The sequence below is a fragment of the Dendropsophus ebraccatus genome, chromosome 3, assembly GCF_027789765.1.
Source record: "Dendropsophus ebraccatus isolate aDenEbr1 chromosome 3, aDenEbr1.pat, whole genome shotgun sequence".
Lineage (NCBI taxonomy): Eukaryota > Metazoa > Chordata > Amphibia > Anura > Hylidae > Dendropsophus > Dendropsophus ebraccatus.
The window spans coordinates 196632353-196649233 of record NC_091456.1 but is presented as its reverse complement, the minus strand read 5'-3'; the positions used below and the strand labels follow the sequence as shown (position 1 = coordinate 196649233).

Genomic DNA, 16881 nt, shown 5'->3' with positions numbered 1-16881 from the left:
GTTGGTGGTTAAAGGGGTTGTCCGGCGAAAAAAATTATTCACAGAATAACACACATTAAAAAGTTATACAACTTTGTAATGTATGTTATGTCTGTGAATGGCCCCCTTCCCCGTGTTTCCCCCCACCCACGCTAGACCCGGAAGTGTGGTGCATTATACTCACCGCATGTCGTGTCGTCCACGGTCTCCGATCGTCAGCAGTGACGTCTTCTTCGTAAGTTCGGCGGATCTTCCCGAGTGCCGGCCGCCCTCTGCAGCGTCATCCGAAGCTCAGCCGCGATTGGCTGAGCATAACTGTGCTCAGCCAATCGCGGCTGAGCAGCTGATGACGTGGCCGCGTCATCAGCCGCTCAGCCGCGATTGGCTGAGCACAGTGATGCTCAGCCAATCGCGGCTGAGCGGCTGATGACGCGGCCACGTCATCAGCTGCTCAGCCGCGATTGGCTGAGCACAGTTATGCTCAGCCAATCGCGGCTGAGCTTCGGATGACGCTGCAGAGGGCGGCCAGCACTCGGGAAGATCCGCTGGCCTCCCGAAGAAGACGTCACTACTGAAGATCGGAGACCGTGGTCGGCACGTGACAGGTAATGTATAGCGCACCACACTTCCGGGTACACGGGTGGGGGTGGTGGGACACGGGGAAGGGGGCCATTCACAGACATAACATACATTACAAAGTTGTATAACTTTGTAATGTGTGTTATTCTGTGAATAATTTTTTTCGCCGGACAACCCCTTTAAGGATAGTGACATAGGAGAAGGGTTGGTAGGTAAGGATAGTGACATAGGAGAAGGGTTGGTAGGTAAGGATAGTGACATAGGAGAAGGGTTGGTGGGTAAGGATAGTAACAGGAGAAGGGTTGGTGGGTAAGGATAGTGACATAGGAGAAGGGTTGGTGGGTAAGGATAGTGACATAGGAGAAGGGTTGGTGGGTAAGGATAGTGACATAGGAGAAGGGTTGGTAGGTAAGGATAGTGATATAGGAGAAGGGTTGGTAGGTAAGGATAGTGACACAGGAGAAGGGTTGGTAGGTAGGGATAGTGACATAGAAGAAGGGTTGGTAGGTAAGGATAGTGACACAGGAGAAGGGTTGGTAGGTAAGGATAGTGACACAGGAGAAGGGTTGGTAGGTAGGGATAGTGACATAGGAGAAGCGTTGGTGGGTAAGGATAGTGATATAGGAGAAGGGTTGGTAGGTAAGTATAGTGGCATAGGAGAAGGGTTGGTAGGTAAGGATAGTGAGATAGGAGGAGGGTTGGTAGGTAAGGATAGTGACATAGGAGAAGGGTTGGTAGGTAAGGATAGTGACATAGGAGAAGAGTTGGTAGGTAAGGATAGTGACATAGGGGAAGGGTTGGTAGGTAAGGATAGTAATATAGGAGGTTTGGTAGGTAAGGATAGTGACATAGAAGGATTGGTAGGTAAGGATAGTGACATAGGAGAAAGGTTGGTGGGTAAGAATAGTGACATAGGAGAAGGTTTGGTAGGTAAGGATAGTGACATAGGAGAAGGGTTAGTAGGTAAGGATAGTGACATAGGAGAAGGGTTGGTGGGTAAGAATAGTGACATAGGAGAGGGTTTGGTAGGTAAGGATAGTGATATAGGAGAAGGGTTGGTAGGTAAGGATAGTGACATAGGAGAATGGTTGGTAGGTAAGGATAGTGATATAGGAGAAGGATTGGTAGGTAAGGATAGTGATATAGGAGAAGGATTGGTAGGTAAGGATAGTGACATAGGAGAAGGTTTGGTAGGTAAGGATAGTGGCATAGGAGAAAATTTGGTAGGTAAGGTTAGTGACATAGGAGAAGGTTTGGTAGGTAAGGATAGTGACATAGGAGAAGGGTTGGTAGGTAAGGGTAGTGATATAGGAGAAGGGTTGGTAGGTAAGGGTAGTGACATAGGAGAAGGGTTGGTAGGTAAGGAAAGTGACAGGAGAAGGGTTGGTAGGTAAGGATAGTGATATAGGAGAAGGATCGGTAGGTAAGGATAGTGACATAGGAGAAGGGTTGGTAGGTAAGGATAGTGATATAGGAGAAGGGTTGGTAGGTAAGGATAGTGACATATGAGAAGGATTGGTAGGTAAGGATAGTGACAGGAGAAGGATTGGTAGGTAAGGATAGTGACATAGGAGAATGGTTGGTAGGTAAGGATAGTGATATAGGAGAAGGATTGGTAGGTAAGGATAGTGATATAGGAGAAGGATTGGTAGGTAAGGATAGTGACATAGGAGAAGGTTTGGTAGGTAAGGATAGTGACATAGGAGAAAATTTGGTAGGTAAGGTTAGTGACATAGGAGAAGGTTTGGTAGGTAAGGATAGTGACATAGGAGAAGGGTTGGTAGGTAAGGGTAGTGATATAGGAGAAGGGTTGGTAGGTAAGGGTAGTGACATAGGAGAAGGGTTGGTAGGTAAGGAAAGTGACAGGAGAAGGGTTGGTAGGTAAGGATAGTGATATAGGAGAAGGATCGGTAGGTAAGGATAGTGACATAGGAGAAGGGTTGGTAGGTAAGGATAGTGATATAGGAGAAGGGTTGGTAGGTAAGGATAGTGATATAGGAGAAGGGTTGGTAGGTAAGGATAGTGACAGGAGAAGGGTTGGTAGGTAAGGATAGTGACATAGGAGAAGGTTTGGTAGGTAAGGATAGTGACATAGGAGAAGGGTTGGTGGGTAAGGATAGTGACATAGGAGAAGGGTTGGTGGGTAAGGATAGTGATACGTTATGTGTGGTGGGATTCATATTCCTGGAGGTTACTTAGTGTTATTACATAAATTGAAACTACAGATACATTTTTCCAATGTTTCCAAATATAATATAAAGCACTTGGGGAGCAGGAATCCTCTATCTCAGTATTACATCAGCAGTTCGGTGTTGGAAAAGACTTCAGAAGAGAATGTCCCATCATATAATAACGCTCTTTCTGAGCTCCTGAATAATAATTCTCCTTTATTTCTTCCCATATTATAACACTCCATTCTCTCTCGTGTGAGTTCTTTTATGTCTAGTAAGATGTGAGCTTTCAGCAAAACGTTTTCCACATTCTGAGCATGAAAATGGCTTCACTCCTGTATGAGATCTTTCATGTATAGTGAGATGTGAGTTTCGTCGAAAACATTTTCCGCATTTTAAACATGAAAATGGCTTTTCTGCTGCGTGAATTTTTTGATGTTTAACAAGATTTGATTTACAAGTAAAACATTTCTCACATTCTGAACATGAAAATGGCTTCTCTCCTGTATGAATTCTCTTATGTAGAGTGAGCTGATTTTTTACAATGAAACATTTCTCACATTCTGAACATGAAAATGGCTTCTCCCCTGTATGACTCCTTTCATGTATAATGAGTTGAGATTTCACAGTAAAAGATTTTCCACACTCTGAACATGGAAACGGCTTCTCCCCTGCGTGAGTTTTTTTATGATTTAAAAGATCTGATTTATGGGTAAAACATTCCTCACATTTTTTACATGAAAATGGCTTCTCCCCTATGTGTGTTCTTTGATGTTTAACAAGACTTGCTTTTTGAGCAAAACATTTCTCACACTGTGAACATGAAAACGGCTTCTCATTATTTTGCTTTGTAAGCTGTGATGAATCAGTAGAGGGGACTGGTATATAAGGATCAGATGACAGATCTTTGCTGTGAGGGGCTGAGGGTAGATCTGGGGTAATAGAATGTTCTTCATATGTATCCTGTGTGATAGGATTCTCTGCTTTATAACCTGAATATATCAGATTTCCCTCTGATCTCCGGGTACAGTCACCTGACAATAGAGAAGAGAATAATAGTAATAACCTTAGAAATGTTTCATATATTTCTTACTTAGATTATTTATGTGCAGCATCTTATCCAGAACATCATCCTCCATCATGGAACCCTCCCGTCCTCCTCCATCATGGAACCCCTCCCGTCCTCCTCCATCATGGAACCCCCCCCCCCCCGTCCCTCTCCATCGGGGAACCCTCCCGTCCTCCTCCATCATGGAACCCCCCCCCCCTCCCGTCCTCCTCCATCATGGAACCCCCCCCCCCGTCCCTCTCCATCGGGGAACCCTCCCGTCCTCCTCCATCATGGAACCCCCCCCCCTCCCGTCCTCCTCCATCAGGAAACCCTCCCGTCCTCCTCCATCACTTACAACAACACTTATGGTGATACCAGTATATTCCCAACACTACACATCTGATCCATTTCGCTCTCTGTTACAAGTAATGTGCAGCGTCTCCAGGAATCCACCATCTTTTCCGTCGCTGTGTATAGAGACAACTTCCCAGTCTCTGTATTCTCCTTATACTATTAGTGTAGCATGCGTTATAAGGAGCAGGGACACCTATCTCTGACAGATATCTATGTCCCCTCATGTAATTTCAGTGTTGTCCAGGGCACTTTCTTCCATGAAGATGAACATCTCTCCTCAGGCGGCAGATTCCTGGGTCTCATCTCTCTCCTGGATGCTACAGTCACAGCCCAAACCTGAATCAGGCAACAGCGGCTTCTGAACTCTGCTGTGCTTCCTGGCCTGCCTCCTCCCTCCAACACAGTCCCTGTCTGGGCAGGCGGGCAGTGACAGGCAGGAGCTGTGCAGCAGGTTAGCCTCAGGTCTGTGACTCTCTATACCACCACTGAGTCAAAGGTTGGCACTTATGTGTGTGTAGTGTATACACTGCTGGTATATAGTCATGTATGCAATATAGTCACTGCTGGTATATAGTTCTGTATATAATATAGTCACTGCTGGTATATAGTTCTGTATATAATATAGTCACTGCTGGTATATAGTTCTGTATATAATATAGTCACTGCTGGTATATATAGTTATGTATATAATATAGTCACTGCTGGTATATAGTTCTGTATATAATATAGTCACTGCTGGTATATATAGTTATGTATATAATATAGTCACTGCTGGTATATAGTTCTGTATATAATATAGTCACTGCTGGTATATATAGTTATGTATATAATATAGTCACTGCTGGTATATATAGTTATGTATATACAATAGTCACTGCTGGTATATAGTTCTGTATACAATAGTCACTGCTGGTATATAGTTATGTATATAATATAGTTATGTATACAATAGTCACTGCTGGTATATAGTTATGTATACAATAGTCACTGCTGGTATATAGTTATGCATCCCACCAGAAAAGCTGCTACTTACAAATAAAAATGTCACCCGGGTGATAGATCAGCAGAAGCCAAGGAAGAATTCGAACTGCCGTCCACCTTAGGCCACCCTCATATGGCCAGTAGTTTAGCGCTGGTGTAAGCATCATGGCAAATGCAGATAGTTAAAAACTGGCAGTATTTAACCCTTTGATGACCTAGCGCTTGTATTTTTTCACCTACAGACCCACATACACCCTTATTTTTTGTGCCACTGATTGTACTTTGCAATGACAGACTTAATTTTTTCCATAAAATATGCTGCAAAACTTTAAAATATTTATTTGCGTAGTAAAATTAGATTTTTTTTTTCCATTTTTAGGGGTTTCATTTATCTTACTTGCATATATGCGACTTTTTGATCACTTCTTATTACATTTTTTTCTGGATTTCATGCGACCAAAAATCAGCAATTTTGCAACCTTTTTGCACTTCTGTCGTTTACCACACAAGATCAGGAATGTAATAATAGTTTGGGCGATTCTGCACGCGGCAATAACAAATATGTTTATTTATTTTATATAATTTATAAAATGGGAAGGGGGTTTCAAACTTATTATGGGAGGGGATTTTTTTTATTAATAAAAAAATTATTTTTTTAACAGAAATTTGTAGTCCCCATAGGGGACTTCCCTGATCATTGCACTGATTGCACATATGAATCAATGCAGTACATATGTACTGCATTGATCTCTAATCAATTCTTAACTGTGATCAGCATCACTAGACCATGGGTTTTTTCGTTAATTATTCAGGAGTGGCATGGTTCAGAGCGGGGTAACAGCCAGACCCCTCTCTGAACCCCCCTAATGGCTCAATGACGTAAGGTTACCTCATGGGTCATGAAGGGGTTAAGGAAAGCCATCTGAATCTATCTTGTGACATTGTGACTAATAATAAAAGAAAAAAATCTTTTTATTATTGTTCATTTTGAACTGAACCTGTTTTTTATAGATGCACAGTGTGTGTTATCTCCTATAATGGTGTCACTGTATGGGGGATATACAGCAGAGAAGACTGACAGGACACAGAGATTATAATATTCTACCAGGAAACTTACCTGTAATGATGTCATCTTTATACTGCTCATCACTGCTGTCATCTGTCTCTTCTTTAACAGTCTTTTCTGTCATATTAATAAAGTTTATATCCTTCATTGTGACATCCTCCTTATACTGCTCATTACTGCTGTCATCAGTTTCTTCTTTTTCTTCCTCCTCTTCTTTAACTATCTTGTTTGTGGCATTGATAAAGTTCAGAGCTTTCCCTGTAGTGATGTTTTCCTTATACTGCTCATCACTGCTGTCATCTGTCTCCTCTTCTTCTTTTATCCTTATGTCTCTAGCGTTAGAACACTTCAGTTTCTTCCGGGTTGTGATGTCCTCTTTATACTGGTCATCACTGCTGTAATCTGTCTCTTCTTCTTCCTCTTCTTTTATTCTTATGTCTGTAGCATTAATTGGGTTCAGATCTTTCCCTGTAGTGATGTCCTCCTTATACTGCTCATCACTGCTCACATCTGTCTCTTCCTCCTCTTGTTTTACCTTGTCTGTAGCATAAGAATAGTTCAGATTCTCCTCTGTAAGAATGTCCTCCATATACTGCTCATCACCGCTCACATCTGTCTCTTCTTCTTTTATCCTTATGTCTATAGCATTAATTGAGTTCAGCTCGTTCCCTGTAGTGGTGTTCTCCTTATACTGCTCATCACTGCTGTCATCTGTCTCTTCTTTAACTATTATGTCTGTAGCATCAATATAGTCCAGATCTTCCCCCTGATTCATAAGATGTGAGAGAAATATTGTAATAGTCATCAGACAGGAGAAGTCAGGTGGGATGTACAGATCATAGGGAACAAATCCATCTACCTGATCCTGTGGGAGAAGAGGACGGGGACATCTCTCTGGTGCTGTTCTCTTACTGGATCTGACTGGAGGGAACACATACAGAGACTGAATTCATTCTTTCCATCCAGATAATACAGAGAGGAGGTGTGTATATAGTCCTGTCTATTACCTGCTGATGGGAGGGGCTGCTGATCCTCCAGCATCACATCCTTGTACTGATCCTTGTGTCCTTCTACATACTCCCACTCCTCCATGGAGAAATAGACCGCCACGTCCTGACACCTTATAGGAACCTGACACACACAATGATCACACAGTCATCCCCCCCACCCCTCCAGTGGTGTTACTGTATAATGTCCCAGCATTCCCAGCAGCCACAGTCTCACCTCTCCACTCAGCAGCTCCACCATCTTGTTGGTGACTTCTAGGATCTTCTCTTCCTCCATTTCCTCATGTATCAGGGGCCCCGGGATTGGGCTCAGGGTTCTTCCCCATCCTTCACACCCAGGGGCCCCACAGCGCCCACTAGAGGACTTCTTCACTACTGTGTAATCCTGTGTATGGAGAGACACATTACTATCACTCCATCCATTCCCAGAATCCCTCACCTCTCCAGTCCTATCCATCTGTTATTCCATAGATAAGAATGATGTCATGATGACATCACTCCCAGAATCCCTCACCTCTCCAGTCCTATCCATCTGTTATTCCATAGATAAGAATGATGTCATGATGACACCACTCCCAGAATCCCTCACCTCCCCAGTCCTATCCATCTGTTATTCCATAGATAAGAATGATGTCATGATGACATCACTCCCAGAATCCCTCACCTCTCCAGTCCTATCCATCTGTTATTCCATAGATAAGAATGATGTCATGATGACATCACTCCCAGAATCCCTCACCTCTCCAGTCCTATCCATCTGTTATTCCATAGATAAGAATGAGGTCATGATGACATCACTCCCAGAATCCCTCACCTCCCCAGTAAGCCGGAATAGTATCTCTAGCGTGAGGGTTATTATCCTCTCGGCCATCTTGTTCTTGTCTCTCTTCATTATGAATTGGTCGGTCATGGACATTAATGGAGGATCCTGTATTGTAGAAACCTGAAGAGGAAAGACACAAAATCCTATATAAATATTCCAGTTACAGCAGGAGACACAGCGGAGATGTCGGTATACAGTATATGTTGCTGTTGTATTGAGGTAAATGGAGAATATTGGGGACCATGATAGTGTTATTCCTGGATTGGTGATGTGTGATGGTGAGAGTTTCGGAGGTCACTGTCCTCGCTCTATGTCCTACAACTTTATCCCTATGTGACCCGGTGTAGCAGCCTAAGTAACCGCCTTCAGGATTAAACCCAGCTATAGTTTGGCCCAGGCCAGAGTACACCCCAAGCTATACCCCTCCAGGCCACAATATACCATCTAATGTCAAACCTGGGTACAGAGGGTATACAGCAGCCTAGGCCGTGCTATATCCCTCCGGGCTGTCATGTTACCCCTTCACTGGATTTCTCGCCTGTCTCTAGTTAGTTGTACACTGTGCAGGTGTTTTATCATCCTCACACACAGCCGCTTCCTCTTGTTGGTGGACATAGCACAGTGCGCAGGGCCGGAGTCAGCACCCGGCATACTCGGGCAAGTGCCGGGGCCCACAGTGCCTCAAGGGGCTCCCCGGCACTTGCCCACACCATCTCTCTCCCTCCCCTCTCCCTGCGCACACACACTGACAATGCCTGACACACTGTCACTGTGTGCGCACACATCATTGCAGGAGGCTGTGGGTGGAGGGGGGATGACCCGGGCACAGGGATGAGGGAGGCCTTTCTCTCTCAGCGTCGGACCAGAGGAGAGGGGGGCGGGGCTCACTGCACGGCAGCCTGTAGAGGCCAAACAGCAGGTCAGGGCCCAGCTGCCTGTGCTTCCCTGCCCCCTCCTCCTGCTGTATTCCTGTGTCTCCTGACCTCCACAGCGGCCCAGGGCAGAGGGAGAAGATGTGACAGGACTGCAGGGGTGAGTGTATGGTGTGACTGTGTATAGATGCATATGTGTTTAAGTCTGTATGCAGGTGTGTGTGTCTGTCTGTCTATGTGTGTGGAGTAGGGAGGTATGTTTTAGTGTCACCTGTGGCATATCTGCTGCAGTGGATTTATTGCAGACTTTCCACTTCCATGGTGGAGTCACAATAGGCAACTAGATTTGCATTTCCAGGGAAATACATAGTGCTTGAAAAGAGCGTCCCTTTACCAGTGACTTCCAGAGCGCTCCTTTACCAGTGACTTCCAGAGCTCCCCTTTACCAGTGACTTCCTTTTAAGAGAAACTTTAATCCTGGGTGCTGTCTCTTTAAGAGCGACTTGGGTCGGATCCCTTTAAGAGCAACTTGGCTCCCGTCCCTTTAAGAGCAACATGGGTCCCTTTAGGAGCGCTCGTAAAGGGACCCAGGTCGCTCTTAAAGGGACCCAGGTCGCTCTTAAAGGGACCCAGGTCGCTCTTAAAGGGACCCAGGTGGCTCTTAAAGGGACAAATTTTGCTCTTAAAGGGACATATTTCGCTCTTAAAGGGTCCCAGGTCGCTCTTAAAGGGTCCCAATTTGCTCATAAAGGGACATATTTTGCTTTTAAAGGGACCCAGGTCGCTCCTAAAGGGACCTAGATCGCTCCTAAAGGGACCTAGATCGCTCTTAAAGGGACATATTTCACTCTTGAAGGGACATATTTCGCTCTTAAAGGGACATATTTCGCTCTTAAAGGGACCCAGGTCGCTCTTAAAAGGGACCCAGGTCGCTCTAGCGACATGGATCTCTTTTAGAGCGACATGGGTCCCATGCCTTTTGGAGTGACTTGGGTTCCTTTAAGAGCAACATGCGTCCCGTCCCTTTCAGAGCGACTTGGATCCCTTTAAGAGCTACATGGGACCATTTAAGAGCGACTTGGGTCCCTTCCCTTTAAGAGCGACTTGGGTCCCTTCCCTTTAAGAGCGACTTGGGTCCCACCCCTTTAAGAGCGACTTGGGTCCCTTTAAGAACGACGTGGGTCACTTTAAGAGTGTCATAGCTCCCGTCCCTTTAAGAGCAACTTGGGTACTTATAATGGTAAAGATCATTGCTCGGTTACCATGACAATCTTACTCATGTCAGGGAGACAAAATGGTTAAGGACCTTCCATATATTACATCTTCTATTGGCCAATAGTGGACATGTGACTGTGGATGTTGTGATACATTGCCTGACGAGACCTTAGAGTTGCTATTGGCTGCTATATCTCAGCTATTTGCATATGTGCTGTGATTGGCTGTTAGCGGTTAGAGTGTGGATATTATTTGCAATGGGCCATTATTTTCTATGGGAAATTCGGGGTCTTTAAACGTAAATTTCTTAAAAACGACAAATCCGATCGAAACGAAAAATAGATAGCACACCACACACCGCCGAGGGCTTCTGAACGGAGGAGTAGTAGGGAGGAAGAAGAAGAAGGAGGAAGAAGAAGGAGGAGGAAGAAGGAGGTTCAAGCACTATAATAAAATCAATGTGTTCGCATATCTATCCCTCTATTTAGTGTAGGTGATCAGCAGTGTATTATAATAAGTGTATAATACACTGTTGTATACCTACACAGAATGGAGAGGTAAATACTTATTATCCTCCTGTATGAGTGTGTGTATATATCTCCCCATTCTGTGTAGGTATACAGCAGTGTATTATATACTTATTATCCCCCTGTATGAGTATGTATATATCTCTCCATTCTGTGTAGGTATACAGCAGTGTATTATATACTTATTATCCTCCTGTATGAGTGTGTATATATCTCTCCATTCTGTGTAGGTATACAGCAATGTATTATATACTCATTATCCTCCTGTATGAGTGTGTATATATCTCCATTCTGTGTAGGTATACAGCAGTGTATTATATACTTATTATCTTCCTGTATGAGTGTATATATATATATATATATATATATATATATATATATATATATATATATATCTCCATTCTGTGTAGGTATACAGCAGTGTATTATATACTTATCTTCCTGTACGAGTGTGTATATATATATATATATATATATATATATATCTCCATTCTGTGTAGGTATACAGCAGTGTATTATATACACTCACCGGCCACTTTATTAGGTACACCTGTCCAACTGCACGTTACCACTTAATTTCTAATCAGCCAATCACATGGCGGCAACTCAGTGCATTTAGGCATGTAGACATGGTCAAGACAATCTCCTGCAGTTCAAACCGAGCATCAGTATGGGGAAGAAAGGTGATTTGAGGCCTTTGAACGTGGCATGGTTGTTGGTGCCAGAAGGGCTGGTCTGAGTATTTCAGAAACTGCTGATCTACTGGGATTTTCACGCACAACCATCTCTAGGGTTTACAGAGAATGGTCCGAAAAAGAAAAACCATCCAGTGAGCGGCAGTTCTGTGGGCGGAAATGCCTTGTTGAGGTCAGAGGAGAATGGGCAGACTGGTTCCAGCTGATAGAAAGGCAACAGTGACTTAAATAGCCAACCGTTACAACCAAGGTAGGCAGAAGAGCATCTCTGAACGCACAGTACACAGTATGGGCTACAGCAGCAGAAGACCACACCGGGGGCCACTCCGCTCAGCTAAGAACAGGAAACTGAGGCTACAATTTGCACGAGCTCATCGAAATTGGACAGTAGAAGATTGGAAAAACGTTGCCTGGTCTGATGAGTCTCGATTTCTGCTGCGACATTCGGATGGTAGGGTCAGAATTTGGCGTCAACAACATGAAACCATGGATCCATCCTGCCTTGTATCAACGGTTCAGGCTGGTGGTGGTGGTGTCATGGTGTGGGGAATATTTTCTTGGCATTCTTTGGGCCCCTTGGTACCAATTGAGCATGGTTACAACGCCACAGCCTACCTGAGTATTGTTGCTGACCATGTCCATCCCTTTATGACCACAATGGACCCAACATCTGATGGCTACTTTCAGCAGGATAATGCGCCATGTCATAAAGCTAGAATCATCTCAGACTGGTTTCTTGAACATGACAATGAGGTCACTGTACTCCACTGTATATAATACACTGCTGTATACCTACACAGAATGGAGATATAGAGACCCTCATGTGATGCCACATGATTTGCTATACAAAGGGGCCCGCTGAGGCTCTGTTGACCAAGGGCCCACCAAAACCTGGCAGTGCGGACACTAGATGGCGCCGTCCCATCAGGGCATTGTCATTTTCAAAAGAACTTGGCCGTAAAGCGTCACCATCATTATAAAAAAAACGTCTGACACATCAGAGACACATGAAGGGTTTTGATCGGTCCGAGTGTTCACAACTATATAGTTTCTATGGAGACGGCATGGGAGGAGACGGGACTTACTATCCTATATACGTCATATGCTGGGAAAGAGGTAATACATGTATACTGTGAGGTAATAGAGGGAAGAGGGAGGCAGTGACATCATACAGTCACATGAGCAGAGACATGATGTCATTAACTACTAACAGTCTGTGCTTCCTAGTATCATCCCCGACCCGGATACCGACCTCCATATATATATATACTGTACCTCCAGCTGCAGAGCTGTACAGGAGCCGTGTGCTTCCCCTGTGCTTCCAGGACCTGCCATGATGTCACAGTCATGTGATCAGTCACATGGAGGAGGAGGAGTCACATGATCAGGGGCTGCTGCTCAGTGTATGCAGGACTCTGCTGTGCTGGATGAGCTGAAGTGATGTGTATGCAGCAGAGCTGTGTGTGTGATGTGTGTGGAGCAGAGCTGTGTGTGTGTTATATATGCCTGCAGCAGAGCCCTGTGTGTAATGTACATGTAGCTGAGCTGTATATGTGTAATGTATATGTAGCTGGGCTGTATGTGTGTGTAATGTACATGTAGCTGAGCTGTATGTGTGTAATGTACATGTAGCTGAGCTGTATATGTGTGTAATGTACATGTAGCTGAGCTGTATATATGTGTAATGTACATGTAGCTGAGCTGTATGCGTGTAATGTACATGTAGCTGAGCTGTATGTGTGTAATGTACATGTAGCTGAGCTGTATGTGTGTAATGTACATGTAGCTGAGCTGTATGTGTGTAATGTACATGTAGCTGAGCTGTATGTGTGTAATGTACATGTAGCTGAGCTGTATGTGTGTAATGTACATGTAGCTGAGCTGTATATGTGTGTGTAATGTACATGTAGCTGAGCTGTATATGTGTAATGTACATGTAGCTGAGCTGTATATGTGTGTAATGTACATGTAGCTGAGCTGTATATGTGTGTAATGTACATGTAGCTGAGCTGTATGTGTAATGTACATGTAGCTGAGCTGTATGTGTGTAATGTACATGTAGCTGAGCTGTATATGTGTAATGTACATGTAGCTGAGCTGTATATGTGTGTAATGTACATGTAGCTGAGCTGTATATATATGTAATGTACATGTAGCTGAGCTGTATATATGTAATGTACATGTAGCTGAGCTGTATATGTGTGTAATGTACATGTAGCTGAGCTGTATATATGTGTAATGTACATGTAGCTGAGCTGTATATGTGTAATGTACATGTAGCTGAGCTGTATATGTGTAATGTACATGTAGCTGAGCTGTATATATGTGTAATGTACATGTAGCTGAGCTGTATGTGTGTAATGTACATGTAGCTGAGCTGTATGTGTAATGTACATGTAGCTGAGCTGTATATATGTAATGTACATGTAGCTGAGCTGTATGTGTAATGTACATGTAGCTGAGCTGTATATATGTAATGTACATGTAGCTGAGCTGTATGTGTAATGTACATGTAGCTGAGCTGTATGTGTAATGTACATGTAGCTGAGCTGTATATATGTAATGTACATGTAGCTGAGCTGTATGTGTGTAATGTACATGTAGCTGAGCTGTATATGTGTAATGTACATGTAGCTGAGCTGTATGTGTGTAATGTACATGTAGCTGAGCTGTATGTGTGTAATGTACATGTAGCTGAGCTGTATATGTGTAATGTACATGTAGCTGAGCTGTATGTGTGTAATGTACATGTAGCTGAGCTATATATGTGTGTAATGTACATGTAGCTGAGCTGTATATGTGTGTAATGTACATGTAGCTGAGCTGTATATGTGTAATGTACATGTAGCTGAGCTGTATATGTGTAATGTACATGTAGCTGAGCTGTATATGTGTGTAATGTACATGTAGATGAGCTGTATGTGTGTAATGTACATGTAGCTGAGCTGTATGTGTGTAATGTACATGTAGCTGAGCTGTATATGTGTGTAATGTACATGTAGCTGAGCTGTATATATGTGTAATGTACATGTAGCTGAGCTGTATATGTGTGTAATGTACATGTAGCTGAGCTGTATATGTGTAATGTACATGTAGCTGAGCTGTATATGTGTAATGTACATGTAGCTGAGCTGTATATGTGTAATGTACATGTAGCTGAGCTGTATGTGTGTAATGTACATGTAGCTGAGCTGTATATGTGTAATGTACATGTAGCTGAGCTGTATGTGTGTAATGTACATGTAGCTGAGCTGTATGTGTGTAATGTACATGTAGCTGAGCTGTATGTGTGTAATGTACATGTAGCTGAGCTGTATATATGTGTAATGTACATGTAGCTGAGCTGTATATATATGTAATGTACATGTAGCTGAGCTGTATATGTGTGTAATGTACATGTAGCTGAGCTGTATGTGTGTAATGTACATGTAGCTGAGCTGTATATGTGTGTAATGTACATGTAGCTGAGCTGTATATGTGTAATGTACATGTAGCTGAGCTGTATGTGTGTAATGTACATGTAGCTGAGCTGTATGTGTGTAATGTACATGTAGCTGAGCTGTATGTGTGTAATGTACATGTAGCTGAGCTGTATGTGTGTAATGTACATGTAGCTGAGCTGTATGTGTGTAATGTACATGTAGCTGAGCTGTATGTGTGTAATGTACATGTAGCTGAGCTGTATGTGTGTAATGTACATGTAGCTGAGCTGTATGTGTGTAATATACATGTAGCTGAGCTGTATATATGTGTAATGTACATGTAGCTGAGCTGTATATATGTGTAATGTACATGTAGCTGAGCTGTATATGTGTAATGTACATGTAGCTGAGCTGTATATATGTGTAATGTACATGTAGATGAGCTGTATGTGTGTAATGTACATGTAGCTGAGCTGTATATGTGTAATGTACATGTAGCTGAGCTGTATATGTGTAATGTACATGTAGCTGAGCTGTATATGTGTGTAATGTACATGTAGCTGAGCTGTATGTGTGTAATGTACATGTAGATGAGCTGTATATGTGTGTAATGTACATGTAGCTGAGCTGTATATATGTGTAATGTACATGTAGCTGAGCTGTATATGTGTGTAATGTACATGTAGCTGAGCTGTATATGTGTAATGTACATGTAGCTGAGCTGTATATGTGTAATGTACATGTAGATGAGCTGTATATGTGTAATGTACATGTAGCTGAGCTATATATGTGTAATGTACATGTAGCTGAGCTGTATATGTGTGTAATGTACATGTAGCTGAGCTGTATGTGTGTAATGTACATGTAGATGAGCTGTATATGTGTGTAATGTACATGTAGCTGAGCTGTATATGTGTAATGTACATGTAGCTGAGCTGTATATGTGTAATGTACATGTAGCTGAGCTGTATATGTGTGTAATGTACATGTAGCTGAGCTGTATATGTGTAATGTACATGTAGCTGAGCTGTATATGTGTAATGTACATGTAGCTGAGCTGTATATGTGTAATGTACATGTAGATGAGCTGTATATGTGTAATGTACATGTAGCTGAGCTATATATGTGTAATGTACATGTAGCTGAGCTGTATATGTGTGTAATGTACATGTAGCTGAGCTGTATGTGTGTAATGTACATGTAGCTGAGCTGTATATGTGTGTAATGTACATGTAGCTGAGCTGTATGTGTGTGTAATGTACATGTAGCTGAGCTGTATATGTGTAATGTACATGTAGCTGAGCTGTATATGTGTAATGTACATGTAGCTGAGCTGTATATGTGTGTAATGTACATGTAGCTGAGCTGTATATGTGTAATGTACATGTAGCTCAGCTGTATGTGTGTAATGTACATGTAGCTCAGCTGTATATGTGTAATGTACATGTAGCTGAGCTGTATATATGTGTACTGTACATGTAGCTGAGCTGTATATGTGTAATGTACATGTAGCTGAGCTGTATATGTGTAATGTACATGTAGCTGAGCTGTATGTGTGTAATGTACATGTAGCTGAGCTGTATATGTGTGTAATGTACATGTAGCTGAGCTGTATATGTGTGTAATGTACATGTAGCTGAGCTGTATATGTGTAATGTACATGTAGCTGAGCTGTATGTGTGTAATGTACATGTAGCTGAGCTGTATGTGTGTAATGTACATGTAGCTGAGCTGTATATATGTGTGTAATGTACATGTAGCTGAGCTGTATGTGTGTAATGTACATGTAGCTGAGCTGTATATGTGTAATGTACATGTAGCTGAGCTGTATATGTAATGTACATGTAGCTGAGCTGTATATGTGTGTAATGTACATGTAGCTGAGCTGTATATGTGTAATGTACATGTAGCTGAGCTGTATATGTGTGTAATGTACATGTAGCTGAGCTGTATGTGTGTAATGTACATGTAGCTGAGCTGTATATATGTGTGTAATGTACATGTAGCTGAGCTGTATATGTAATGTACATGTAGCTGAGCTGTATGTGTGTAATGTACATGTAGCTGAGCTGTATGTGTGTAATGTACATGTAGCTGAGCTGTATATATGTGTAATGTACATGTAGCTGAGCTCAGTGG

At 42.7% G+C, this 16881-nt stretch overlaps 1 protein-coding gene across 1 annotated transcript in view; it reads right to left on the bottom strand.

Annotated features, from left to right (window-relative positions):
* Window positions 1–16881, bottom strand: part of LOC138786668 (zinc finger protein Xfin-like) — a 57355-nt gene that overhangs the window by 18663 nt on the left and 21811 nt on the right. Inside the window, exons 7-9 of the mRNA XM_069963645.1 lie at window positions 8003–8131; window positions 6233–6947; window positions 2966–3763 (exon numbers count right to left, since the gene is read on the bottom strand). Coding sequence (XP_069819746.1) covers window positions 2966–3763; window positions 6233–6947; window positions 8003–8131 — 1642 coding nt within the window. The remainder of the gene's footprint in view (window positions 1–2965; window positions 3764–6232; window positions 6948–8002; window positions 8132–16881) is intronic.